This window comes from Entelurus aequoreus, linkage group LG11, assembly GCF_033978785.1.
Source record: "Entelurus aequoreus isolate RoL-2023_Sb linkage group LG11, RoL_Eaeq_v1.1, whole genome shotgun sequence".
Taxonomy (NCBI): Eukaryota; Metazoa; Chordata; class Actinopteri; order Syngnathiformes; family Syngnathidae; genus Entelurus; species Entelurus aequoreus.
The window spans coordinates 6,480,738-6,507,463 of record NC_084741.1 but is presented as its reverse complement, the minus strand read 5'-3'; the positions used below and the strand labels follow the sequence as shown (position 1 = coordinate 6,507,463).

Genomic DNA, 26,726 nt, shown 5'->3' with positions numbered 1-26,726 from the left:
CTTAGTTAGTTAACATACCTCCCTTTTGAAAGACTGTTAACATATCTATCTTAGTTAGTTAACATACCTCCCTTTTGAAAGACCGTCTTGCAAGACTACCTTTTCTTGCGTCTGGATCCCCCCCAGCACATTAGCCTGCCAGAGTCAGACCTTTGGCAGACTAAAAAGTGGTTCCGTTGTGGATGGCATAATAACACTTAAGTCATACATGTCAACGAGATTTTGTTTGAGCTTTGTCCAGCGGCATAGAAACTGCATTAAAGTGCAGGTTGACCATAGTTCACAGTTTAGCATTGTCAGGAAGATGGCGAATAAAGGGGGTGTGGGGGTGGGAACAGTCAGATGTCTGATGGGTGTTACGTTGATGTTGCAGTAATGCAGTGTCCAGAGCACAATTATTGAGGTGGTGAAGAGTGAGGTAATGAGATGGTCCGGGGCAGCAAAGGGGCAGGCTGTTCATTTAGCAGTCTCACAGCCTGGGGATACAGACTGTGAGACATTCTGCTGGTCCTGGCGCGAATCCATCTATACCAGGGGTCACCAACGCGGTGCCCGCGGGCACCAGGTAGCCCGTAAGGACCAGATGAGTAGCCCGCCGGCCTGTTCTAAAAATAGCTCAAATAGCAGCACTTACCAGTGAGCTGCCTCTATTTTTTAAATTGTATTTATTTACTAGCAAGCTGGTCTCGCTTTGCCCTACATTTTTAATTCTAAGAGAGACAAAACTCAAATAGAATTTGAAAATCCAAGAAAATATTTTAAAGACTTGGTCTTCACTTGTTTAAATAAATTCATTAATTGTTTTACTTTGCTCCTTATAACTTTCAGAAAGACAATTTTAGAGAAAAAATAAAACCTTAAAAATGATTTTAGGATTTTTAAACACATATACCTTTTTTACCTTTTAAATTCCTTCCTCTTCTTTCCGGACAATTTAAATCAATGTTCAAGTAAAAAAACATTTTTTATTGTAAAGAATAATAAATACATTTTAATTTAATTCTTCATTTTAGCTTCTGTTTTTTCGACGAAGAATATTTGTGAAATATTTCTTCAAACTTATTATGATTAAAATTCAAAAAAATTATTCTGGCAAATCTAGAAAATCTGTAGAATCAAATTTAAATCTTATTTCAAAGTCTTTTGATTTTCTTTTAAAATTTTTGTTCTGGAAAATCTAGAAGAAATAATGATTTGTCTTTGTTAGAAATATAACTTTGTTTGTTATATATTGTTTGTTATATATTCTAACAAAGTGTAGATTGGATTTTAACCTATATAAAACATTTCATCAAAATTCTAAAATTAATCTTAATCAGGAAAAATTACTAATGATGTTCCATAAATTCTTTTTTTAAGTTTTTCTCTTCTTTTTTTCGGTTGAATTTTGAATTTTAAAGAGTCGAAATTGAAGATAAACTATGTTTCAAAATGTAATTGTCATTTTTTTCGTGTTTTCTCCTCTTTTAAACCGTTCAATTAAGTGTAAATATCATTAATTATTAATAATAACATAGAGTTAAAGGTAAATTGAGCAAATTGGCTATTTCTGGCAATTTTTTTAAGTGTGTATCAAACTGGTAGCCCTTCGCATTAATCACTACCCAAGAAGTAGCTCTTGCTTTCAAAAAGGTTGGTGACCCCTGCTCTATACCTTCTTCCAGAGGGTAACAGGTTGAAGAGGCCATGTGCTGGGTGGTATCTGTCTTTCAGGATGTTGTGTACTCGCTTTAGGCAGCGAGTTGTGTACATGGCACTCATCTCTGGGAGTATCGTCCTTGTAATTTTCCCCGCCGCTTCAACCACTCGCTGGAGGGCCTGTTGGTTCGCTTTAGTGCGGCTAGCAAACCGCACTAAAAAGCCGTAAGTGAGGACACTGCTGATGGCACAGTTGTAAAAGTTAACCATTGAAAATGAAAAATGAATTAGACTTAAGGTTAGTGTTGGTCACCAGGTTTGAGGTTGGTTGTTAGTTAAGGGGTTAAAAGCCTTGTAACAAAACATAATACACGGGTGTGTTATTAATCACAGGTCACAATCTTTGCGGTTGGCCTCCACTCGCAGTCCAGCTGCTAAAGAGAGTCCCGATGTGCCGAGATATGAAACGCCTCAACAATGATGAACGCTCCCAAACTGCAGAGCTCAGCACTTTGCAGCTGGTCTGCGGGGTAATAACCCCAACTCTGCGGGCAGGAAATGCTGACTCGGGTGCAAACGGGGAAATGAAATTAGACGTCGCGGCGCAGCCTCGTTAAATCACATTTGTGCTGAGAAAAGACAAAGCACATTAGATTAGCCTGGCCTTTACATCCATAAACAAGTGGTTGCTACTGGCAGGAAGCAAAACTATCCCAGAGTATTTAACATGCACACACTTTATTTCATCACATCTCAACACACAATTATGGAAATAAGACCTTTCTTCCTCACCTCATCCAGTCTGGGGTGAAGTCGTCTGTGGCGTATTTGAAGCGAGTGATGGTGGATTTAGAAGTGAATACAAATCTTTTATGATTTCAAGGATGTTTTGTTCAGGTTTCATGGTTTCCTGTATGTAGTTGTTCAAGTGTGAGACTTTAAAGGCCTACTGAAATGATTTTTTTTAATTTAAACGGGGATAGCAGATCTATTCTATGTGTCATACTTGATCATTTCGCGATATTGCCATATTTTTGCTGAAAGGATTTAGTAGAGAACAACGACGATAAAGATTGCAACTTTTGGTATCTGATTAAAAAAAGGCTTGCCCCTACCGGAAGTAGCGTGACGTTGTCAGTTGAACATATACGCAAAGTTCCCTATTGGTAACAATGATGGCCGCATGAAGTGAGAGAGATTCGGACCGAGAAAGCGACAATTTCCCCATTAATTTGAGCGAGGATGAAAGATTTGTGGATGAGTAAAGTGCAAGTGAAGGACTAGTGGGGAGTTGAAGCTATTCAGATAGGGAAGATGCTGTGAGAGCCGGGGGTGACCTGATATTCAGCTGGGAATGACTACAACAGTAAATAAACACAAGACATATATATACTCTATTAGCCACAACACAACCAGGCTTATATTTAATATGCCACAAATTAATCCTGCATAAAAACACCTGCGTGTTTGTTATGCTAGCTCCTAGCTCCTATGCTAGCTCCTAGCTCCATAGAACACGCCAATACAATTCAAACACCTGATCAACACACACAATCACTCAGCCCAAAAGACCGTTCACCTAACCCAAGGTTCATAAAGCTTATATATTTTTAAAAAGTTACGTACATACGCAAAAAAAAGTTGCGCACATACGGTCAAGCGATCAAATGTTTAGAAGCCAAAGCTGCATACTCACAGTAGCACGTCTGCGTCTTTGTCATCCAAATCAAAGTAATCCTGGTAAGAGTCTGTGTTGTCCCAGTTCCCTACAGACGTCTGTGTATCGAAGTCAAAAGTCCTCCTGGTTAGAGTCTCTGTTATCCGAGTTCTTCCATCTTGACTGCATCTTTCGGGAATGTAAACAAAGAAGCGCCGGCTGTGTACTGTTGTGGCTGACTACTTTCGAAAAATACGTCCATTTCGCACCGACAACTTTCTTCTTTGCTTGCTCAGCTTCTTTCTCCATAATGCAATGAACATGATTGCAACAGATTCACGAACACAGATGTCCAGAATACTGTGGAATTATGAAATGAAAACAGAGCTTTTTCGTATTGGCTTCAATGTGGAAGGCATACCCGTGTTCCCCGGTCTACGTCACGCGCATACGTCATCCTCAGAGGCGTTTCGAACCGGAAGTTTAGCGGCAAATTTAAAATGTCACTTTATAAGTTAACCCGGCCGTATTGGCATGTGTTATAATGTTAAGATTTCATCATTGATATATAAACTATCAGACTGCGTGGTCGGTAGTAGTGGCTTTCAGTAGGCCTTTAAACTGCAGGTGTTGGACAAGGTAAGAAATACAAATCATTTTTGACCAACTAAAACGTTTTTTTCCCTAAAATATGTTGGAAAAATTGGCTTATTTTCAGCAATATGACCTGAGATAAACTTGCTAACAAAACAAGCTGGAAAGAATTCAAATAGAATATATTTCATATATATTTTGGTTTACCCATGTTTTGTTTTTTTTAATACTTTGCTTATTTGAAATGATTTAGTCATATAACTAAACAGGTCTGGACGTAGGTAATATATACTTTTATACTTTTTAATAGTTTTTTTTTACTTTGATTGAGAAGATTTCATCTGGCATAGATGTACATGTTTGCCTTGTGAAGTAAGTTTGAATTTATTTTGATCAAGCTGCACATGTCACACTTTTTCAAACCAAAGCAAACTTACTTGACTCTCCAAGTACACTTGACTCTCCAAGTACCAGCATAATGGCCGACATTATAATACAGTAGCGTAGTAAGCCTAAGTATTTACTAAAAACAAGGCAGAGGTTTTATTTCACAAGTATATTTCATATTTGTGTCCACTGTGACATTACACACAGTTTGAACAGTAACACTGTGTTTGAATGTTTAATAAAGTAATCCTTTGGCGTACCACTACATGGACCCCGTGTACCACTAGGGGTATGCGTACTACAGTTTGAGAATCCCTTTTTTTTCAAAGTATACATATTATATATTTACTATACATGTCATCACTGAAAAAACAAGTGTTGATACTGTTCTACCCCCGACCTGTAGGTGGCAGTAATGCGCATAGAAAATGTGGTGGGGCACCACCCCTCTTAGCTCCAGTGCAAATGGACTGTAACGACTAAAAGCGAATAAGTAAACAAAAATCCTACATTGACATGTTTTTTTCCGGAATGAGCACGTTAGTAACCTCCAGTGTGATTCCCATTGGGCATAAAAGGTAAAAAACAAAACAATAGTCATATATTTATGGAGCAAACATGAAACAATACATACTGTTCTGTGGCAGGGGGCACTTCCGGTGGTTTCAACATGCTGGGAACTTCTACCCCATCAGAACTGGCGGCGCCGCCCATTTTTCTTGGTAAAGCCTTGGCGGCCAGTGAGGGCCTCAGCCTCCGGGGTTAGTCAATACGTAACTACACAAGTGGCCTTAAAAGTCTAGGAGACTTAGAGATTTTCTGAAGCACTACATGTTTTATTTTAAGATGTGTAGCGAAGCCTGTTTTGGGGGTGGTTTTTTTTGCATGGTAATAATTTTGGTTTCTGGGTTCATAATGTGGGAATAAGATATTTTTAAGTGTTTTTTCTTAATCCATAATCATGTTAATTTAGGGGCTTGTCCGGGATACAATATGGACACAAGAGTTTGGTGCCTACTAGGGTCAGTGTGGTCTAATCAGAGCACAAAGCTGACTCTAATGTACAATCTGTGTTCTCCACAATACCAAAACAAGTCAGCCCGTGCCCAAGGGCTTATTTTTCAGGGTTAGACCAGGAAGGGTTAATGTCACCAAATTGTTGGGGGACGTAGATGGGCCGGTGAAATAGGAACACGTGTAATTCAACTTTTGGGCTACAAAGGGAAGAAGTCGGGTGTCAACAGGAGGGCAGAAGTCTGAAAGCAACAGGGCCAGTCCTTTAAGATCGTTTAAAATTGTAATTTTTGATCATTAAATGTAAAATAAGTATAATGTAATCAAATAATGAATACTAATTCAACTTCAATTCTAGCCTATTAATAAGCTATTTACTTTGGAAAACAGGGGGTTCAATCTGGATGGTTTGCAGTATTCCGTGAGGGTTTAGTCGGAGTGGACGCACACGACCACGTTCTTGTGCCTCTCCCAGTAGTGGCAGTCTTCAGGGAAGCTCCACGCTGCCGCCGACTCCTTGTGGCGACTGACGGCGTGCACCACGAAGCCGCTCAGCTGCTTCTCCAGGACGTCGACCACGGCGGAGGCGTTGCCCTTCCGAGCCTGGCCCTCCATCAGCTGAAGGACCGAGTCCCGCGGCACCGGCTGCGGCCCGGTGCTGAAGGACACCACCAGGTTGATGTTGTTCACCTGCAGCACCTCGAACCAGTTGTGTCCCGCCACGTGGTGAAAGTGCTCGCCGGCCCGCCAGTTCCGGTAGGTGCTCCCCGAGTGGTTGATGAGGCGCACCGACCAGCTGACCCAGTCATACTTCTTGACCAGGAAGTCGAGGAGCTGCTGGGTGGTTTCTTGGAGGTTCTCTGCTTGCTTCTCCTGCAGGAGTTGCTGAGCGTCCAGTTTGGCCTGCTCGGGGAAGGCAGCGATGCAGGACTGGATGGTTCTCTTCATGCGGGACTCCATTTCGTCCATCTTGCGGCTCCACTCCCGGATCTTGTCCTCTTCTTCCTCCTGGTTGCAGGTCAGGGCAGAGTGGCCCAGCAGAGCTATCAGGCCCAAGCAGAGGAGCTCCTTCAGCCGGACGCAGAAGTCCTCCAGAAGGCGACGGTTCCTCGACACATACCTGCATCCAACACAGGACAACATTCCGCATTAGGGGAAGAAAAGTAATCAGGACCACTGTGTTGGTGTTGTTCAAAATAATGCCTTTTTAATGACCTTTGTGCCTCATAAATGAAATGAACCTACACCATGTTGATGTTGGTCTTCAGTAAATCCTTTTCTGTCACGACGCGGGCTCAAACCCGCTTTTCCCCGGCAGCTGGGTCTGCCAGCACCTCCACTGGCAGAGCGCCGAGACACGCCCCTGCTCGCGCTGGCTGCGTCACGCCAACATGCCGGCAAGGCAATCGGCGCACCTGGGACTGATGAGGGCGAGCGGTATAAGGACCAGTGGACCAAAGAATCCTTGCGGGAACTTAATATTCTATCTTGTACCGTAAGCCGACTCCAGCTTTATGCTCTCTCTCTCTCTCTCTCTCTCTCTCTCTGCGTTTCCCCTCCGTGTCTGATGTCCGTGTTGTCCTCCCGCAGCGCTTTTCCTGAGTTCTCCTGTGATCCCCTGTTGTTCCCCTCTGGATTCTGGACTGGCTCCCTTGGATCTCGACCTCTCGCATGGACACTGACCTTCTTCGCCCCGCTTAGCCCCTGACTATCTGCCTGACCACGGACTGCCTTCTTGCTTTGTCCCTCCTCTTGCCCAACACAACACTAGGTAACACACACTATAGCTAATCACACACATACCCTCACACACACACTCTTGGATTTTGTCACACACCATTCTATAGTTTATTTATTAGTATGGTTGATTATTGTATATATTTATTATATATATACTGTATATATAATAAATCACAGAGCTTTACTGCCCCCTTTTGTCTGTGCCGTCACAACTCCCTCCTGTATACATAACATGTTCTCGCTCGGTCAACCTAAAAACTCTACAGCCAAGTTCCAGCTGGTGTCAATGTTGCTGTTGTCTTCTGCCTGTCCCCTCTTAAATTAAGCTATGACATGTGTAGGCGGTTATTTCTACTGCATTTACTCTGTTTCTAATTGTTGTCTTTTGTCATGGTGTTCCCTCATCTCTGTCCCCTCTTAACTTGGGCTGAACCAGGCACTATCAAATGAAGTGGTGTTTTGTTACTGCTTTTCTCTGTCCGTCTTGAAACCAGGTCCAAGCAGGTGTCATTGTTGTGCTATCATTGTGTTCCCTATTTTGTCTCCGATTGATCCTTCTTAAATCGGGCTAAACCCAGCACTAGCTGGTGATGATGTTTTATTGTCACACCTTTTTTTAAGTTCTGTCTGTCCACATCTTGTCCCAACAGTTTACAGTAGATTTTATTGTTGATGTCTGTTATTTTGCTCTGTCTGTCCCTTGTTAAATATAGCTAAGTCTAACACTAGCAGTTGTTTGGTGTAATAGTTTCCCTTCTCTGCCTATGCCCAGTTTCCCTAACAATGTCCAGCAAGTTATTGTTGCAGTGATTTTGTTGCCTTGTTTCTCTTTGTCAGTCCCCTCTTAAAATAGGCCAGGGGTCGGCAACCCGCGGCTCCGGAGCCGCATGCGGCTCTTTGACCACTCTGATGCGGCTCAGCTGCATACTTGCCGGCTCTTTGAGTGGTAAAGGTTGCCGACCCCTGAACTAGGCGAAAGCAAGCACTGGCAGATGATAGTTTTCTGGTCTATTATACAGTTTTATATTAAACCAAACCGAGCACTAACTGGTGTTGTTTTTATATCACTGCTTTTGTCTTTGTCTTTCCACAGGTTGAAGTGGATGTTATTGTTGCTGTTGTCTGTCCTTTGGTTGCCACTTCTGTCTGTCCCTTTTTAAAAGTAGCCACGTCAAGCACGAGCAAATGCAGATCTTGTTGTCTTTTGTATTCACCTTTTCTCTCCCTCTGACGATGCCTAGGTTCTCTAACGAGGTACAGCAATGTTCTTTTGTTCCCTGGTTTCTCTCTTTCAGTCCCCTCTGAAATTAAGCTAAAGCCAGCACTAGCTTTTGTATTTTTTTCTCTTGTCTCTGGTTCTGCAACAAAGTACCAGATTGTGTGTTCCTAATTCCAACTCTGTCCGTCCCCTCTTAGGTGAATCTAGCTCAAGAACTAGCAGATAATGTGGTTTAGTGTTGAGGTGTGGTACGGTCAGTATTTACCAACCTTTCCACCACCTCCAAGATGGTCTCTGCAAAGCTGTTGTTCCCCATCAGAGCCTCGTAGAGCACAAACAGATTCTTCTCCCCTCCGCTTCTGGAAAAATGCTCCAGGAAAAGTTTAGTCTTCACCTCCCGGAACTGCTCCTTGGCCTCCAGGATGTCCATGTACTTCCTGAACTGGTTCCTGATGTTCTCCTCCACGCTGAAATACTGCGAGTCCAGCCATCCTTTCTTGATCTCGCAGTCGATGTCCTCCAGCTGGCTGGAGAGCACGTCCAGGCTGTTTCTCACCGTCAGGAACTGCTCTTTCACGTAGAACACCTCCTTGCTCTGCGTCTGGTCCAAGGCCAGACGTAGAATGGGGGCGGCGGCCTCGCAGAGGGGGAAGAGCTCACCCACGGCGCTGGCCAACACTTCGGCGCCCCTTTCCAACATGTCCATGGCGGCCTCGATGGACTGCTTATGCTGGGCCACCACCTTCTCCAGTGGACTGCTCATGGTCTGGGACACAGGAGGACACCTTTACTGGGGAATATTTACCACTTGAAGTAGAAAAGTAGCATTTAGACATCCATACATCCACTTTCTACCACTTGTCCTTCTTGTCCTTACTTATATGTGCCTTCATCTTGTCCTTACTTATATGTGCCTTCATCTTGTCCCTACTTGTATGTGCCTTCATCTTGTCTTTAATTATATGTGCCTTCATCTTGTCCTTACTTATATGTGCCTTCATCTTGTCTTTAATTATATGTGCCTTCATCTTGTCCTTACTTATATGTGCCTTCATCTTGTCTTTACTTATATGTGCCTTCATCTTGTCTTTACTTATATGTGCCTTCATCTTGTCTTTAATTATATGTGCCTTCATCTTGTCCTTACTTATATGTGCCTTCATCTTGTCTTTAATTATATGTGCCTTCATCTTGTCCTTACTTATGTGCCTTCATCTTGTCCTTACTTATATGTGCCTTCATCTTGTCCTTACTTATATGTGCCTTCATCTTGTCTTTAATTATATGTGCCTTTATCTTGTCCTTACTTGTATGTGCCTTCATCTTGTCTCTAATTACATGTGCTTTCATCTTGTCTTTAATTATATGTGCCTTCATCTTGTCCTTACTTATATGTGCCTTCATCTTGTCCTTACTTATGTGCCTTCATCTTGTCCTTACTTATATGTGCCTTCATCTTGTCCTTACTTATATGTGCCTTCATCTTGTCTTTAATTATATGTGCCTTCATCTTGTCCTTACTTATATGTGCCTTCATCTTGTCTTTAATTATATGTGCCTTCATCTTGTCCTTACTTATGTGCCTTCATCTTGTCCTTACTTATATGTGCCTTCATCTTGTCCTTACTTATATGTGCCTTCATCTTGTCTTTAATTATATGTGCCTTTATCTTGTCCTTACTTGTATGTGCCTTCATCTTGTCTTTAATTATATGTGCTTTCATCTTGTCTTTAATTATATGTGCCTTCATCTTGTCCTTACTTATATGTGCCTTCATCTTGTCTTTAATTACATGTGCCTTCATCTTGTCCTTACTTATATGTGCCTTCATCTTGTCTTTAATTATATGTGCCTTCATCTTGTCCTTACTTATGTGCCTTCATCTTGTCCTTACTTATATGTGCCTTCATCTTGTCTTTAATTATATGTGCCTTCATCTTGTCCTTACTTATATGTGCCTTCATCTTGTCTTTAATTATATGTGCCTTCATCTTGTCCTTACTTATATGTGCCTTCATCTTGTACTTACTTATATGTGCCTTCATCTTGTCTTTAATTATATGTGCCTTCATCTTGTCCTTACTTATATGTGCCTTCATCTTGTCTTTAATTATATGTGCCTTCATCTTGTCCTTACTTATATGTGCCTTCATCTTGTCCTTACTTATATGTGCCTTCATCTTGTCTTTAATTATATGTGCCTTCATCTTGTCCTTACTTATATGTGCCTTCATCTTGTCTTTAATTATATGTGCCTTCATCTTGTCCTTACTTATATGTGCCTTCATCTTGTCTTTAATTATATGTGCCTTCATCTTGTCCTTACTTATGTGCCTTCATCTTGTCCTTACTTATATGTGCCTTCATCTTGTCCTTACTTATATGTGCCTTCATCTTGTCCTTACTTATATGTGCCTTCATCTTGTCTTTAATTATATGTGCCTTCATCTTGTCCTTACTTATATGTGCCTTCATCTTGTCTTTAATTATATGTGCCTTCATCTTGTCCTTACTTATGTGCCTTCATCTTGTCCTTACTTATATGTGCCTTCATCTTTTCTTCATAAGTCTATACTTGAAGAGCTTCTCTTTCTGCAGAGTTCTCCCAAGTCTAAACATGGTGGCTATCATGTTTGTTTTCCTGGCCCCAAACTGAACCCCCATAGGCGCCTCGTCTGGGATGGAACATTTTTTATTTGACTCATCCTCCTCGCCGCCTTCTACGGCACACCGCCTTGTAGCGATCGACCCATCAGCCTTGCCATTCTGTCACCCTGACAACCTGAACGGGTCTGTGCTGAAAATGTCATTTTGAAGTGCAATGACAACAAAGTGCTGTCCTGCAAGACGCCCTTTAGCTTTCTGCTAACTTCATTGTAGACTCATCCACTTTATCATGGAAGGAGATCTTATACCAGAAATAGATTTATGCACTAAATCCACTTGAAGTCATTCCATAAAAACATTTGTGTGGGTTTTATGGCCACTTGCTGACGTCATTCCACGTATCTCTCTCTTGTAGAAAAAAGGGGGCAATACACAAACTCTTGTTTCTTTTCCATCTCTCTACATACATCTATTATTCTCACATACATCTATTATTCATGCAAACATTCTTCCACAAACACAATCAGTCGCTGACACTGTTGGAGGCAGAGTTGCAGGAAAAGGTAATGATGTCATGTGTGGACAAAATGGAGGCAGGGATGTCGTCCTTGGATGGATGACGTATGACAACAAGCACCCAAATGCTCAACAAATGCATCCAAAACCTCCTGGACGTCCTCGGTGTTGGGATGAGACCACCACTCATGTCAGTCTGAGCCCACACCACTGATGAGGGGCTCACAGTCACGTGCGCAAAAATGGAAAGAAATGCGCTTTTACGCACGCACCTTCCCCCCTCTCCCCCCCCTGCCCCCCTTTCTTGTGCGAGATAAGAACATTCTTACCTGGATGGATGTTTTCTCTGCGTTGCTGACAAGTTTATGCTTCTTTTGGAGAATATTCCTGCTGTGAAGGCGGGGAGGGGTCCCAAACAACTGGGGGGGGAGAGAAAGAGAGAGAGAGAGAGAGAGAGAGAGAGAGAGAGAGAGAGAGAGAGAGAGAGAGAGAGAGAGAGAGATGCGCAAAAGCCCAGGAAGGAGGGGAGAAAAGGTCGACACACAAAGATGATCAAATATGCCTTTTTCTTCTTCATCCTCATGACCAACCACATTAAATGATCCCAGAAGGTAAGATATATATTTCATATTATTTTATGTGTCATGCTGCGTGCGTTCAACCCCAAATATGAAAGTACAATCCGCATCGCAGCTATTAGGTGCGCTGATGGTAATTATTCCCTGACAATCCTTCAGCTGATATTAATTATTCCCTGACAATCCTTCATCTGATATTAATTATTCCCTAGCAATCCTTCAGCAACAAAACATAAAAAAATATGTTGTTTTGGATGTTGACTAGAAGAGGAATGAAGATAATTGCTGGTACACCTCCTCCCCCTTTCTTCGTCTAACCAGCAGCAAAACTAAAGCATGACGCACATGTTGCCAGGTAAAGAGCACCTCTGGGAGATTTTCTCACACTCAAATGTTGACATAAACAAGTTGGATGTGCGCATGGATGATAAGGAGATGTGTTTGCAGGTTTGTGCAGGTGAAAAAAACCATGGGGGGGAGTGGGGTTTGGGGGGGGGGGGTGCAGGACATGCATTCTGCAGTCAGATCAGCAAAATCAGCATTTTCCAGTTTAGATTGAGTGGAACCAGTTAGACTCGTCTCCCGCCTTAAAGGATCCTGTCGTGTTGTACTTTAATGATTGACAATATCAATGTGTCAACATATCAATAGATCAATGTATCAATAGACCAAGGTGGCTGTGACGCGTCGCGGGCCTCAAGGAAACAAGTTGGACCGTGGAAGACAATGATGAGTTGTGTCGCCCTCTAGTGGACACAAATGCTAACTGCACCCCAGGCTCCGTATGGCCTCCATTCTGAAAGAAACATGTGACAACCGAATATAAAAAAGCTGCAATATTAAAGAGTAAAAGATGTTAGGCATCGTTTTTGTTTTTTTTAAACAAATATTTTTATGTCTGCATCAACAACGACATTGTTCATAAAGCGGAAAATGGCCACAATGTTTCTATTTTTCTATACAAAATCTGCCAACGCTCATAACTTCACATTTTTACCACAATCAATAGATTCCTTTTTAAATGAAGTCACACATTAGAAGCACAAGCGATAGTCAGAGATCTTCTATGCGACAGGAGCGATCTGATTGATGTCCTTAAGAACTTACTGCAAAATGCTATTCAAAGATGATCTATTTAAGAAGATCACACGGCTGTTTTAGGAGCCGCTTTGCAAACAATTCAAGTCAAAGATCTTCTACTGGATACGATCACTCTGCTGTTTCTAAGAACCTACTACAAAACAATGCTAAGTCAAAGATCCTCTAAATGACAGTTTCACTCTGTTATTTTAAAGAGTATTGCTCATCAAAGATCGTACCATGAGAGGGAGTAGTACTCTGCTGTTTTTAAGAATATACCGCAAACAACGCAGATTCAAAGATCCTCTAAATGACAGGATCACTCTGCTGTTTTCAAGGCTCGTCAAAATCCTACCTGATAGGTGCACACTGCTCTTTTATAGAACGTATACTGCAAATAACGTTAAGTCAAAGATCCTGTAAATGTGAACTTTGCTGTTTTTAAGAACCCTTTGCAAAACTTGCTAGTCAAAGATCCTCCACCATGAACATGCTGCTGTTCTAAAGAAGCCTTTGCAAAAACTGCTGGTCAAAGATCATCTACTTCATATGATCGCTGTGCTGTTTTTTTTTTTTTAAAGAACCTACTGCAAACAAAAAGCTAAGTCAAAGATCCTCTAAATAACCAAGAACACTCAGCTGTTCTTAAGGATCGACTGTTAGTCAAAGATCTCCTGCATAACATGAACTCTGCTGTTTTTAGGAACCTGTTGAAACAAATTGCTAGTCAAAGATCCTTTAGTTAATCGGAGCACAGCCGTTTCAAAGATCCTGTTTTTAAGAAGCTACTGCATGTAACGATAAGTCAAAGACCTTCAGTCTACTTAATAAGAGTACTTTGCTGTCTTTATGAAACCACAAAGATCGTCTATATGACAAAAGCGCCGCCGACAAAGACACTAGTCAAAGATCCTCTATGTGACGACTGTACTGTGCTGAGGAATCTCATTACAAAAGTAGCTTTGTGGTATCGTATATATCATCTTTTATTAGCCTAATTATGTATGTTTACATCATTGTTAGGTTGGCTCCTTGAGAGAAGGACACTATCAGAGAGAGGCCACTAGAGGGCGCACTCATTGTTAGGTTGGCTCTTTGAGAGAATGACACTATGAGAGGCCACTAGAGGGCGCACTCATTGTTAGGTTGGCTCCTTGAGAGAATGACACTATCAGAGAGAGGCCACTAGAGGGCGCACTGGTGGTTAGGTTGGCTCTTTGAGAGAATGACACTATGAGAGGCCACTAGAGGGCGCACTCATTGTTAGGTTGGCTCCTTGAGAGAATGACACTATAAGAGAGAGGCCACTAGAGGGCGCACTCGTGGTTAGGTTGGCTCCTTGAGAGAATGACACTATAAGAGAGAGGCCACTAGATGGCACACTCATTGCTAGGTTGGCTCCTTGAGAGAATGACACTATAAGAGAGAGGCCACTAGAGGGCGCACTCATTGTTAGGTTGGCTCCTTGAGAGAATGACACTATAAGAGAGAGGCCACTAGAGGGCACACTAGTGGTTAGGTTGGCTCCTTGAGAGAAGGACACAATAAGAGAGAGGCCACTAGAGAGCGCACTGGTAGTTAGGTTGGCTCCTTGAGAGAATGACACTATAAGAGAGAGGCCACTAGAGGGCGCACTCATTGTTAGGTTGGCTCCTTGAGAGAATAACACTATAAGAGAGGCCACTAGACGGCGCACTGGTGGTTAGGTTGGCTCCTTGAGAGAATGACACTATGAGAGGCCACTAGAGGGCGCACTCGTGGTTAGGTTGGCTCCTTGAGAGAATGACACTATAAGAGAGAGGCCACTAGAGGGCGCACTCATTGTTAGGTTGGCTCCTTGAGAGAATGACACCATGAGAGGCCACTAGAGGGCGCACTCGTGGTTAGGTTGGCTCCTTGAGAGAATGACACTATAAGAGAGAGGCCACTAGAGGGCGCACTCGTGGTTAGGTTGGCTCCTTGAGAGAATGACACTATAAGAGAGAGGCCACTAGATGGCGCACTCGTGGTTAGGTTGGCTCCTTGAGAGAATGACACTATGAGAGGCCACTAGAGGGTGCACTCGTGGTTAGGTTGGCTCCTTGAGAGAATGACACTATAAGAGAGAGGCCACTAGAGGGCGCACTCATTGTTAGGTTGGCTCCTTGAGAGAATGACACTATGAGAGGCCACTAGAGGGCGCACTCGTGGTTAGGTTGGCTCCTTGAGAGAATGACACTATAAGAGAGAGGCCACTAGATGGCGCACTCGTGGTTAGGTTGGCTCCTTGAGAGAATGACACTATGAGAGGCCACTAGAGGGCACACTCGTGGTTAGGTTGGCTCCTTGAGAGAATGACACTATAAGAGAGAGGCCACTAGAGGGCGCACTCGTGGTTAGGTTGGCTCCTTGAGAGAATGACACTATGAGAGGCCACTAGAGGGCGCACTCGTGGTTAGGTTGGCTCCTTGAGAGAATGACACTATAAGAGAGAGGCCACTAGAGGGCGCACTCATTGTTAGGTTGGCTCCTTGAGAGAATGACACCACGAGAGGCCACTAGAGGGCACACTCGTGGTTAGGTTGGCTCCTTGAGAGAATGACACTATAAGAGAGAGGCCACTAGAGGGCGCACTCATTGTTAGGTTGGCTCCTTGAGAGAATGACACCATGAGAGGCCACTAGAGGGCACACTCGTGGTTAGGTTGGCTCCTGCCTACGTCACTTGGCATGAGAAGAAGAGTTGAACTAAGAAGAATTCCTGTGCAGTGCATTCATTATGAAGATAGAACTAGTTTGTAACTTTCAAGTTTTGAGGCAAACTTGCTGTGTTGTGCAGTAGAAATAAAGTATGTAAGACTTGTTTGGTGATGCATTCAGGGACTGAGAGGACCAATCAATCAGTAGCGTTGGTATTTATTTCAAGCAGCACTTCAAAACAAGCATAAAGAATAAGAAGACATAATGAACCTTTTTGAGCAAGCATCAAGAGCCCAAACAGAACCTGACACGATACAAATGTTGGAAGGTCACCTTTACCATGGCAACATGAAGTAAAAATCTAATGAATATAAACCCAAAATGCTAAAAAAAATGTAGTGCATGTGTAAAATAAGTGCACATAGAAAAAAAGACTGTCATATTTAAGTCCCCCATGAGATCAAATGCTGATTCATCAAGAAAACATGTAAAAAAAAAAAAAAAAAAGCAACATGATTGTGCAGAAAGTGCTGATGTGGTGTTTGACCAACACAAAGATGGTGGAAAGTAGTGTAACTCTGTTTAGTGTTAATGTGTCGCTGCAGACATTTAGCGACTTTGTATGAAAACATCCTCATGTTTGTCTGGATGACATGACGCCCTCTAGTGGTCACGTGCTTGTTGACTTCAATCAATCAATTGTCTGGATGGCATGACGCCCTCTAGTGGTCACGTGCTTGTTGACTTCAATCAATCAATTGTCTGGATGGCATGACACCCTCTAGTGGTCACGTGCTTGTTGACTTCAATCAATCAATTGTCTGGATGACATGACGCCCTCTAGTGGCCACGTGCTTGTTGACTTCAATCAATCAATTGTCTGGATGGCATGACGCCCTCTAGTGCTTGTTGACTTGCATTAGCGCCACACTGAAAGGAACAAAGGAGTAAAACTACAGTAACGAGATTACATCATCACTTGTTACCGTAATTGAAAGCTTGTTTTCTGCCTCATTCCTGTGAGAATCCTGCGTGTGACTGAAGCATTAAGGCAGGGGTGTCAAACTTGTTTTCATTGCGTTATGACAGCAAATAATGCCTCTGCATTTCATTATTACCACTTTCAAAAACAATGTGCAGATGTACAACAAGGCAGTCCTGGACTATTACTGTAGGACAGTCCTGGAATATTACTGTGGGGCAGTCCTGGACTATTACTGTAGGGCAGTCCTGGAATATTACTGTAGGGCAGTCCTGGAATATTACTGTAGGGCAGTCCTGGAATATTACTGTGGGGCAGCCCTGGACTATTACTGTGGGGCAGCCCTGGACTATTACTGTGGGGCAGTCCTGGACTATTACTGTAGGACAGTCCTGGAATATTACTGTGGGGCAGTCCTGGACTATTACTGTGGGGCAGTCCTGGAATATTACTGTGGGGCAGCCCTGGAATATTACTGTGGGGCAGCCCTGGAATATTACTGTGGGGCAGCCCTGGACTATTACTGTGGGGCAGTCCTGGAATATTACTGCGGGGCAGTCCTGGACTATTACTGTAGGACAGTCCTGGAATATTACTGTAGGGCAGTCCTGGACTATTACTGTGGGGCAGTCCTGGACTATTACTGTGGGGCAGTCCTAGAATATTACTGTAGGGCAGTCCTGGACTATTACTGTGGGGCAGTCCTGGACTATTACTGTGGGGCAGTCCTGGAATATTACTGTAGGGCAGTCCTGGAATATTACTGTGGGGCAGTCCTGGACTATTACTGTGGGGCAGTCCTGGACTATTACTGTGGGGCAGTCCTGGAATATTACTGTGGGGCAGTCCTGGACTATTACTGTGGGGCAGTCCTGGACTATTACTGTGGGGCAGTCCTGGAATATTACTGTGGGGCAGTCCTGGACTATTAGTGTGGGGCAGTCCTGGACTATTACTGTGGGGCAGTCCTGGACTATTACTGTGGGGCAGTCCTGGAATATTACTGTAGGGCAGTCCTGGAATATTACTGTGGGGCAGTCCTGGAATATTACTGTAGGGCAGTCCTGGACTATTACTGTAGGGCAGTCCTGGAATATTACTGTAGGGCAGTCCTGGAATATTACTGTAGGGCAGTCCTGGACTATTACTGTAGGGCAGTCCTGGACTATTACTGTAGGGCAGTCCTGGAATATTACTGTAGGGCAGTCCTGGAATATTACTGTAGGGCAGTCCTGGACTATTACTGTAGGGCAGTCCTGGAATATTACTGTAGGGCAGTCCTGGAATATTACTGTGGGGCAGTCCTGGAATATTACTGTAGGGCAGTCCTGGACTATTACTGTCTTTGTGCATTCTTCAGGTGAGGCATGAGGCAAAAAGTCAATTACATTGACATCAAATCATGATTTTGTTCCGACTTAATCATTTGATATTTTTTCTTTTCAGTGCGGGTGTAATACTGGACTTTGTAGTGCACAGTGAATAATAAGCGTAAATAACTTTGGATGATATCCCCATCAGAAGCTAACAGGTGTTTTCTTCTAGCTTAGTGGTGTCCAAACTTCTTGACTTGGGGGCCACATTGGGATAAAACAATTTAGCCAGGGGCCAAAAGGGTGTAAAGTGCCTCATGTAAATATTTGTACACACACATCTTTGCATATACATGTAATGGATATATAATACATATAAATGGACATTAAGAGTATGTGAAAGTTTGACTTCTACCCGACGACCTTAAAGATGTGTAATCATTTAGAAATATCAAGCAGCTAAAATGCGGAGAGTGTTTTGCATTTTTCCCATCATGCATTGCGGGGGATTTAAATGGGTGTAATTTTTAATTATGCATTGTACTTTGACAATTGTCATCATATCCACAAAGTTCAGTGTTACGTGTGACCATGTGTTTACTTTTTGTCTCAGTATGTGGACCAGGACTGGGAAAGGCGGTTTGGATTGGGTCATATATTCAAATACTGTGCGCGCACAATTCATGGTCATTAACCAGGGGCCGTACTTATCAAGCTTCTTAGAGTGCCATTTTACACTTAAGTCCTGAGAATTTGCGAAATTTAGTCCTACTCTCAAACTTAAGAATAAAAGCTTTTTATCAACGTTCTTAAGTCTAAGAATCACTCCTACTCTCCACGATATTTAAGAGACCTTCAGAGGTGTCTTAAGTGGTTAGGAGTTGCCAGCAGGGGATGGCACTGAGGCGAGAGAGACGTGCGCGAACGTTCAGGGAACGGAACAATGTTTTTTTTTTTTTTGATGACGAGCAGCTGATCAAACGGTATCGTTTAGACAGAGCGGATATTATTTTTGTCACAGATTTAATACTTTTCGATTCCTTGTTGATTTCTGCATGTGTCTGCAGTGGGCTAGTATATATAGAGCCACCCACACCAGTTTCAAATTAGTTGCCTAATTAATGAATTGGAAAGAAAATGTTATGACAGTAGCGTATGTGTGTGGCCGTGAGGTGAGTGACGTCAGTGAGTGTGTGGGCGAGAGAAGAGAGGGAGCGGTAGCGTGAGTGCCGGCGGGGACTAGTTTGTTTTGTATTATTTTGTAGTTTATTGTCAAAATATACACTCCCATTGTCCACTTAAATATTTCCAAGATATTTCTTTATTCTTAGACAACGGATTCCCTTCCGTGATTGGTCATTTCTATGGACACAGAAATGACGTCACCTAAAATTGCGTTTACGGCACATAGTAATGTCGTAATTCAGCTCTGAGTGTGACACTTAAGATTCAGTCCTACACTTCGCTGAAAGTGTGAGTAAGACGCTTGATAACTAACTTTTAAGTGCAGCTTTCAGCGAAGAATTTATTTACTCTTAAGTCAACTCTTAGCAGACTTCTTAGGAGTCATTCTAAGAAGCTTGATAAGTACGGCCCCTGATTTGCAAGATGGCGACAACATTGTAGCAGTTATATTTCAATTGAAGTTAGGGCCAGATTCCTTAATGAACTGGTGACATGTCAAAAGGACACGCCCACAAGCTGTTTGGACACGCCTGTTCTAGGACGTGATTGGCTTCCATTATCATGACTTATTTGAATGGGACAAAGGCCAAGTTGTAACAGAGGCCTGATGGTGGAATGTGGTCAGTGGCACCTGCTGAGCGCCTCTTTCATCTTCTCCTCGACACGCTGCATGTTGTCCACCCACTCCTCGCTCAGGCTGACGTCGTCGTCGCCGATGACGGCGGTGTAGCCCATGAGGGCGATGAGGCCGATGCAGAAGAGGTATGTGAGGCGTGTGCACAGTTGCTCCATGATGAGGCGGTTGTATCCAGAGTGCTTCAGGTAGACCTCCAGGATGGGCTTGCTGAAGAGCTTGCGCTTGCCCACCACGCCGTCGTAGAGCGTGTGCAGGTTCTGGTCGCCCATGTCGTTGGCGTAGCTCTCTATAAAGTCCTCCTTCTTGCGCTCGCTGTGCTGCGGCCGCGCCTCCAGGAGCTCCATGTACTTCCTGAACTGGTTCTTCAGGTTCTCCTCCACGGGGCTGAACTGCCCGTCCAGCGTCTTCTTCTGGATCTCCACCAGCGCCCTGAAGCTGTTCTGCGAGAGCGTGTCCAGCTTCCGGTTGACCGAGCCGAACTCGCGCTTGAGCGTGCGGATGTCCTCGTCGTCGATGTGGTGCAGCACCACGCGGACCAGCGAGCCCGCCACGCCGAATATGGGGTTGACCACGGCGGCGGCCGAGGAGATGGTGGCCACGCAATGCAGCACTCTGACCAGGCCCTGCTTCAGCTTGGCCTGGTCCTCCACGATCTCCTCTTCCATCATGGCTGGCACCGCTGGAGAGGGAGGGAGGAAGGAGGACGTTTACTAGAAACAAATCAACCTTCATTCATCACAATCACCTTCTGACCCGGGATGGCCATCCCATTTTGGATTCTGCTCAACCATGCGCTTCTTTTTAGATTCTCATTTGATGAGTAGAGCTGGACTTCACTATTTACACCTTAATACTCAACATAGATACAACTATATCAATATATGTACAAACCCCGTTTCCATATGAGTTGGGAAATGGTGTTAGATGTAAATATAAACGGAATACAAGGATTTGCAAATCCTTTTCAAGCCATATTCAGTTGAATATGCTACAAAGACAACATATTTGATGTTCAAACTCATAAACTTTGTTTTTTTTTGGCAAATAATCATTAACTTAGAATGTCATGGCTGCAACACGTGCCAAAGTAGTTGGGAAAGGGCATGTCCACCACTGTGTTACATGGCCTTTCCTTTTAACAACACTCAGTAAAGGTTTGGGAAGTGAGGAGACACATTTTGGAAGTGGAATTCTTTCCCATTCCTGCTTGATGTACAGCTTAAGTTGTTCAACAGTCCGGGGGTCTCCCTTGTGCTATTTTAGGTGCCACACATTTTCAATGTCTGGACTACAGGCAGGCCAGTCTAGTACCCGCACTCTTTTACTATGAAGCCACGTTGATGTAACACGTGGCTTGGCATTGTCTTGCTGAAATAAGCAGGGGCGTCCATGGTAACTTTGCTTGGATGGCAACATATGTTGCTCCAAAAGCTGTATGTACCTTTCAGCATTAATGGTGCCTTCACAGATGTGTAAGTTACCCATGTCTTGGCCACTAATACACCCCCATACCATCACACATGCTGCCTTTTACACTTTCACCCTAGAACAGTCCGGCTGGTTCTTTTCCTCTTTGGTCCGGAGGACACGACGTCCACAGTTTCCAAAAACAATTTGAAATGTGGACTCGTCAGACCACAGAACACTTTTCCACTTTGCATCAGTCCATCTTAGATGAGCTCAGGCCCAGCCAAGCCGACGGCGTTTCTGGGTGTTGTTGATAAACGGTTTTCGCCTTGCATAGGAGAGTTTTAACTTGCACTCACAGATGTAGCGACCAACTGTAGTTACTGACAGTGGGGTTCTGAAGTGTTCCTGAGCCCATGTGGTGATATCCTTTACACACTGATGTGGCTTGTTGATGCAGTACAGCCTGAGGGATGGAAGGTCACGGGCTTAGCTGCTTACGTGCAGTGATTTCTCCACATTCTCTGAACCCTTTGATGATATTACGGAGCGTAGATGGTGAAATCCCTAAATTCCTTGCAATAGCTGCTTGAGAAAGGTTTTTCTTAAACTGTTCAACAATTTGCTCAGGCATTTGTTGACAAAGTGGTGACCCTCGCCCCATCCTTGTTTGTGAATGACTGAGCATTTCATGGAATCTACTTTTATACCCAATCATGGCACCCACCTGTTCCCAATTAGCCTGCACACCTGTGGGATGTTCCAACCACACCTAGTGTGTGTGTGACAATCATTGGTACTTTAACTTAAATAAGTGTTTGATGAGCATTCCTCAACTTTATCAGTATTTATTGCCACCTTTCCCAACTTCGTTGTCACGTGTTGCTGCCATCAAATTCTAAAGTTAATGATTATTAGCAAAAAAAAACAAAGTTTATGAGTTTGAACATCAAATATGTTGTCTTTGTAGCATATTCAACTGAATATGGCTTGAAGAGGATTTGCAAATCATTGTATTCTGTTTATATTTACATCCAACACAATTTCCCAACTCATATGGAAACGGGGTTTGTACAATCTTAACCAGCCTGGTTACCTACTGGTCAGCAGGTACCTGTGTGGGCTTGACCACTGGGGCCAAAGTGTGTGAACATTCTGAAGACTCCAACATTAAAGCAAGGATGTCAGTGTTTCCCATAAACTGACAAGATACCTGTGGCGGTGGGGGCGTGGCTATGGGCGTGGTCACCATGACATCATCGAGTAATTTGCATAATTTACTACAACGATATGAATTTCTCTAAAAAGGCTCAAAAAATGTATATTTACTAATTAATAATAACAGTTTTGTTTTAAACGTCCATCCATTTTACAATATAATTACAACACTTTATGTACATATTTATATACAGATTTGAACAATAAGTTATTCACTGAAATATATTTAATTGTGGTTCTTACAAAAATATAAAAGCTAAAATGTCTCTTAAAGCTCTGCCCCTTTAATTAGTGCATACTAAATAATTTAACTTTAGCCTACTACTACAACCATATTATTTACCAGCAACATAAAGTGAAACAGAGGCAGAGGTGTCCTGCCACAGTCAGTAACAAATAAACAGAAAACAGTAGTGGTGGTAGATAGACACAAAGCTTCATCAAACATCTGATCCACTGAACAAAGAGCTCCAAAAATCTTCATCCTACACTTCTCTTTTGTAAAGTAAATGTGAACAGCCGATATGGGCATCTACATCAACTGTATGATTTTCCTGAGAAGCTTGACAGGACACACAAAAAAATACAAAAAAAACCCTTTTTTTTTTTTTTGTGGCGGCCTTAATTCTTTCGTGGCGGGCCGCCACAAATAAATGAATGTGTGGGAAACACTGGATGTAGGCGATTTGATTTATTTTCCTCAGTTGTCAGGCTCCAACAGGCCTGCATGATTATGGCAAAAAAATAAAAAATGACCATTATTTTGATGGATTTTGCAATCACGATTAATCATTAACTTGAAAACATATTTTTGTACCAGCAAAACTCAACTTTAAACGTAGTTTTAAAACATGAATATACATTAGTAATGACTAGACTACAACAAGTAAAATAATATTCGTAGTAACACATTTAAATAACAATACCAATATAAAAAACAAAATCAGTTTTTTCTTTGTAATTGATTTGAATTATTACCATAATTGTTTTTTTTTACCTTTTACTTATTTGACCACCAAAAAGTGTGTGCTTTTGTGTCAAATAAAACTGAATCAAATGTTAATTAAATGCAAAAATCCTCACATTCCTTGGTGCAATTTGGACCATTATATAAGGTCAAATTATAATAATTATAAAATGTATCAATACGTGCTTTAAGTACATTATGCTTGTGTAAGGTACTTTTTTGAAAACTTTATTTTGTTAGCGCAATCAAAGCGGACGTGGCGCACAGCGCTATTATTGTGAAGGGAGGAAGTGTGCTGTGCTGTTCTCAGCTTGACAAGTAAGGAGACAATTGGCTGTGAAGACGAGAAAAAAGGGAGCCTCTCAAGTTGTGACTGCTGTTTGTACATGGATGATGTCGTTCACAACCACACAAGCAGATGAGATGTGTTGTGAAGAGTATGGATTGTTCTTGCCAGCTTTAGCTTGCTAGTTTAGTCGCGTCTCCACATTGTTTAGTTGAGTGTTGGGGATGAATGAGTGTTATTAAACACTTTCTTCAAATGTTCCTTCTCCTCATTTCACCAACATTTACATCAATTTCCCTGATATTCTGCTTTTAACCGCAAAGTTTGTTTTATTGGCCATTTATGTGACCCCATTCAGATTAATCATGATTAATCCCAGGTGATTACTTGCCTGCATTATTACAATTTGCCGAGGAAAAGACCCAAATATTTGTCCACAAATGCAATTTCATTGTCCAAATGTCATCCACTTCAGGGTGTATTTGAAGTGAAAGGTGCCAGCGAGCGTACGTATTGATGACACATGCATTGATCTGGGGCCGTACTTATCAAGCTTCTTAGAGTGCCATTTTACACTTAAGTCCTGAGAATTTGCGAAATTTAGTCCTACTCTCAAACTTAAGAATAAAAGCTTTTTATCAACGTTCTTAAGTCTAAGAATCACTCCTACTCTCCACGATATTTAAGAGACCTTCAGAGGTGTCTTAAGTGGTTAGGAGTTGCCAGCAGGGGATGGCACTGAGGCGAGAGAGACGTGCGCCAACGTTCAGGGAACGGAACAATGTTTTGTTTTTTTTGATGACGAGCAGCTGATCAAACGGTATCGTTTAGACAGAGCGGATATTATTTTTGTCACAGATTTAATACTTTTCGATTCCTTGTTGATTTCTGCATGTGTCTGCAGTGGGCTAGTATATATAGAGCCACCCACACCAGTTTCAAATTAGTTGCCTAATTAATGAATTGGAAAGAAAATGTTACGACAGTAGCGTGTGTGTGGCCGTGAGGTGAGTGACGTCAGTGAGTGTGTGGGCGATAGAAGAGAGGGAGCGGTAGCGTGAGTGCCGGCGGGGACTAGTTTGTTTTGTATTATTTTGTAGTTTATTGTCAAAATATACACTCCCATTGTCCACTTAAATATTTCCAAGATATTTCTTTATTCTTAGACAACGGATTCCATTCCGTGATTGGTCATTTCTATGGACACAGAAATGACGTCACCTAAAATTCCGTTTACGGCACATAGTAATGTCGTAATTCAGCTCTGAGTGTGACACTTAAGATTCAGTCCTACACTTCGCTAAACGTGTGAGTAAGACGCTTGATAACTAACTTTTAAGTGCAGCTTTCAGCGAAGAATTTATTTACTCTTAAGTCAACTCTTAGCAGACTTCTTAGGAGTCATTCTAAGAAGCTTGATAAGTACGGCCCCTGATCAGCAGATCTCTCTGCATCTTTGCTGAGAAGGCCAGGATCAGGTGTGCAGCATCTAAACCAGACTTTGCTGAGAAGGCCAGGATCAGAGGCCGTACTTATCAAGCTTCTTAGAATGACTCCTAAGAAGTCTGCTAAGAGTTGACTTAAGTGTAAATAAATTCTTCGCTGAAAGCTGCACTTAAAAGTTAGTTATCAAGCGTCTTACTCACACTTTCAGCGAAGTGTAGGACTGAATCTTAAGTGTCACACTCAGAGCTGAATTACGACATTACTATGTGCCGTAAACGCAATTTTAGGTGACGTCATTTCTGTGTCCATAGAAATGACCAATCACGGAAGGGAATCCGTTGTCTAAGAATAAAGAAATATCTTGGAAATATTTAAGTGGACAATGGGAGTGTATATTTTGACCATAAACTACAAAATAATACAAAACAAACTAGTCCCCGCCGGCACTCACGCTACCGCTCCCTCTCTTCTCTCGCCCACACACTCACTGACGTCACTCACCTCACGGCCACACACATACGCTACTGTCATAACATTTTCTTTCCAATTCATTAATGAGGCAACTAATTTGAAACTGGTGTGGGTGGCTCTATATATACTAGCCCACTGCAGACACATGCAGAAATCAACAAAGAATCGAAAAGTATTAAATCTGTGACAAAAATAATATCCGCTCTGTCTAAACGATACCGTTTGATCAGCTGCTCGTCATCAAAAAACAAACAAACATTGTTCCGTTCCCTAAACGTTCGCGCACGTCTCTCTCGCCTCAGTGCCATCCCCTGCTGGCAACTCCTAACCACTTAAGACACCTCTGAAGGTCTCTTAAATATCGTGGAGAGTAGGAGTGATTCTTAGACTTAAGAACGTTGATAAAAAGCTTTTATTCTTAAGTTTGAGAGTAGGACTAAATTTCGCAAATTCTCAGGACTTAAGTGTAAAATGGCACTCTAAGAAGCTTGATAAGTACGGCCCCAGGTGTGCAGCATCTAAAGCAGTCTGGCCATGTAATGCAAGACAAACATGAAATTCATGTTTACATTTGAATAATGGCTGCTTTTACATGTCACTTAGTTATTAACAGGCTGAGGGTGGAGATTCTCTTCCGGCTCAGAGGGGATGGAAAATGAGTCATTGATTGAAAGTGATCACATGTGCTTTGTTTCTGTGGTGTGTATCCACTTAGCTAGTATTCGACGCCAAGCGTTGTGACGTCAACAATAGAAAACATGCTAATTGTTTCCCAGGTATCAAAAAGAACCGGTTTTCAATTGCCATCCCTAAGTGTGACTCATGCAGACAATGGCTTACACAGGAAATGTAAAAATGGATTTTAATGTGATTTCAGATGGCAGTCAATGAAGCCACACCAGGCATTTAAATATATGATCATATTACTGTATTCCACTGTGAGCTGATACTTTTTTACCTTTTGAACCGTGCGGCTTATAACACCGTGCGGCTAATTTAGGAATTTTTCTTCTCCAACGGTCATAATGTTTTGAATCCAGCAAATGGTTTCTTTAGGACGAGTTTGCTCACTGCAGATGCTGCAGTTTGACAATGTACTTCCTGT

The 26,726-nt window shown here is 42.5% G+C and overlaps 2 protein-coding genes and 1 long non-coding RNA gene across 3 annotated transcripts in view; 1 reads left to right on the top strand and 2 right to left on the bottom strand.

Annotated features, from left to right (window-relative positions):
- Positions 1-3,557: 3,557 nt before the first annotated feature.
- On the bottom strand, positions 3,558-11,786 carry LOC133660542 (protein rapunzel-like). Its single transcript, XM_062064082.1, has 3 exons — positions 11,703-11,786; positions 8,519-9,015; positions 3,558-6,410 (listed from the first exon to the last, which is right to left on the bottom strand). The coding sequence occupies exons 2-3, from the start codon at positions 9,010-9,012 to the stop codon at positions 5,720-5,722; spliced, it is 1,185 nt and encodes a 394-aa protein (XP_061920066.1). The 5' UTR covers positions 9,013-9,015; positions 11,703-11,786; the 3' UTR covers positions 3,558-5,719.
- A 103-nt stretch (positions 11,787-11,889) lies between these two features.
- The window catches only part of LOC133659720 (uncharacterized), a 21,582-nt gene continuing 6,745 nt past the window's right edge, over positions 11,890-26,726 (top strand). Inside the window, exon 1 of the long non-coding RNA XR_009827706.1 lies at positions 11,890-11,984. This is a non-coding gene — a long non-coding RNA (uncharacterized LOC133659720). The remainder of the gene's footprint in view (positions 11,985-26,726) is intronic.
- LOC133659719 (protein rapunzel-like) overlaps positions 15,916-26,726 on the bottom strand; it is a 15,267-nt gene continuing 4,456 nt past the window's right edge. Inside the window, exons 3-4 of the mRNA XM_062062356.1 lie at positions 19,821-20,505; positions 15,916-16,639 (exon numbers count right to left, since the gene is read on the bottom strand). Coding sequence (XP_061918340.1) covers positions 16,609-16,639; positions 19,821-20,505 — 716 coding nt within the window. The 3' untranslated portion in view covers positions 15,916-16,608. The remainder of the gene's footprint in view (positions 16,640-19,820; positions 20,506-26,726) is intronic.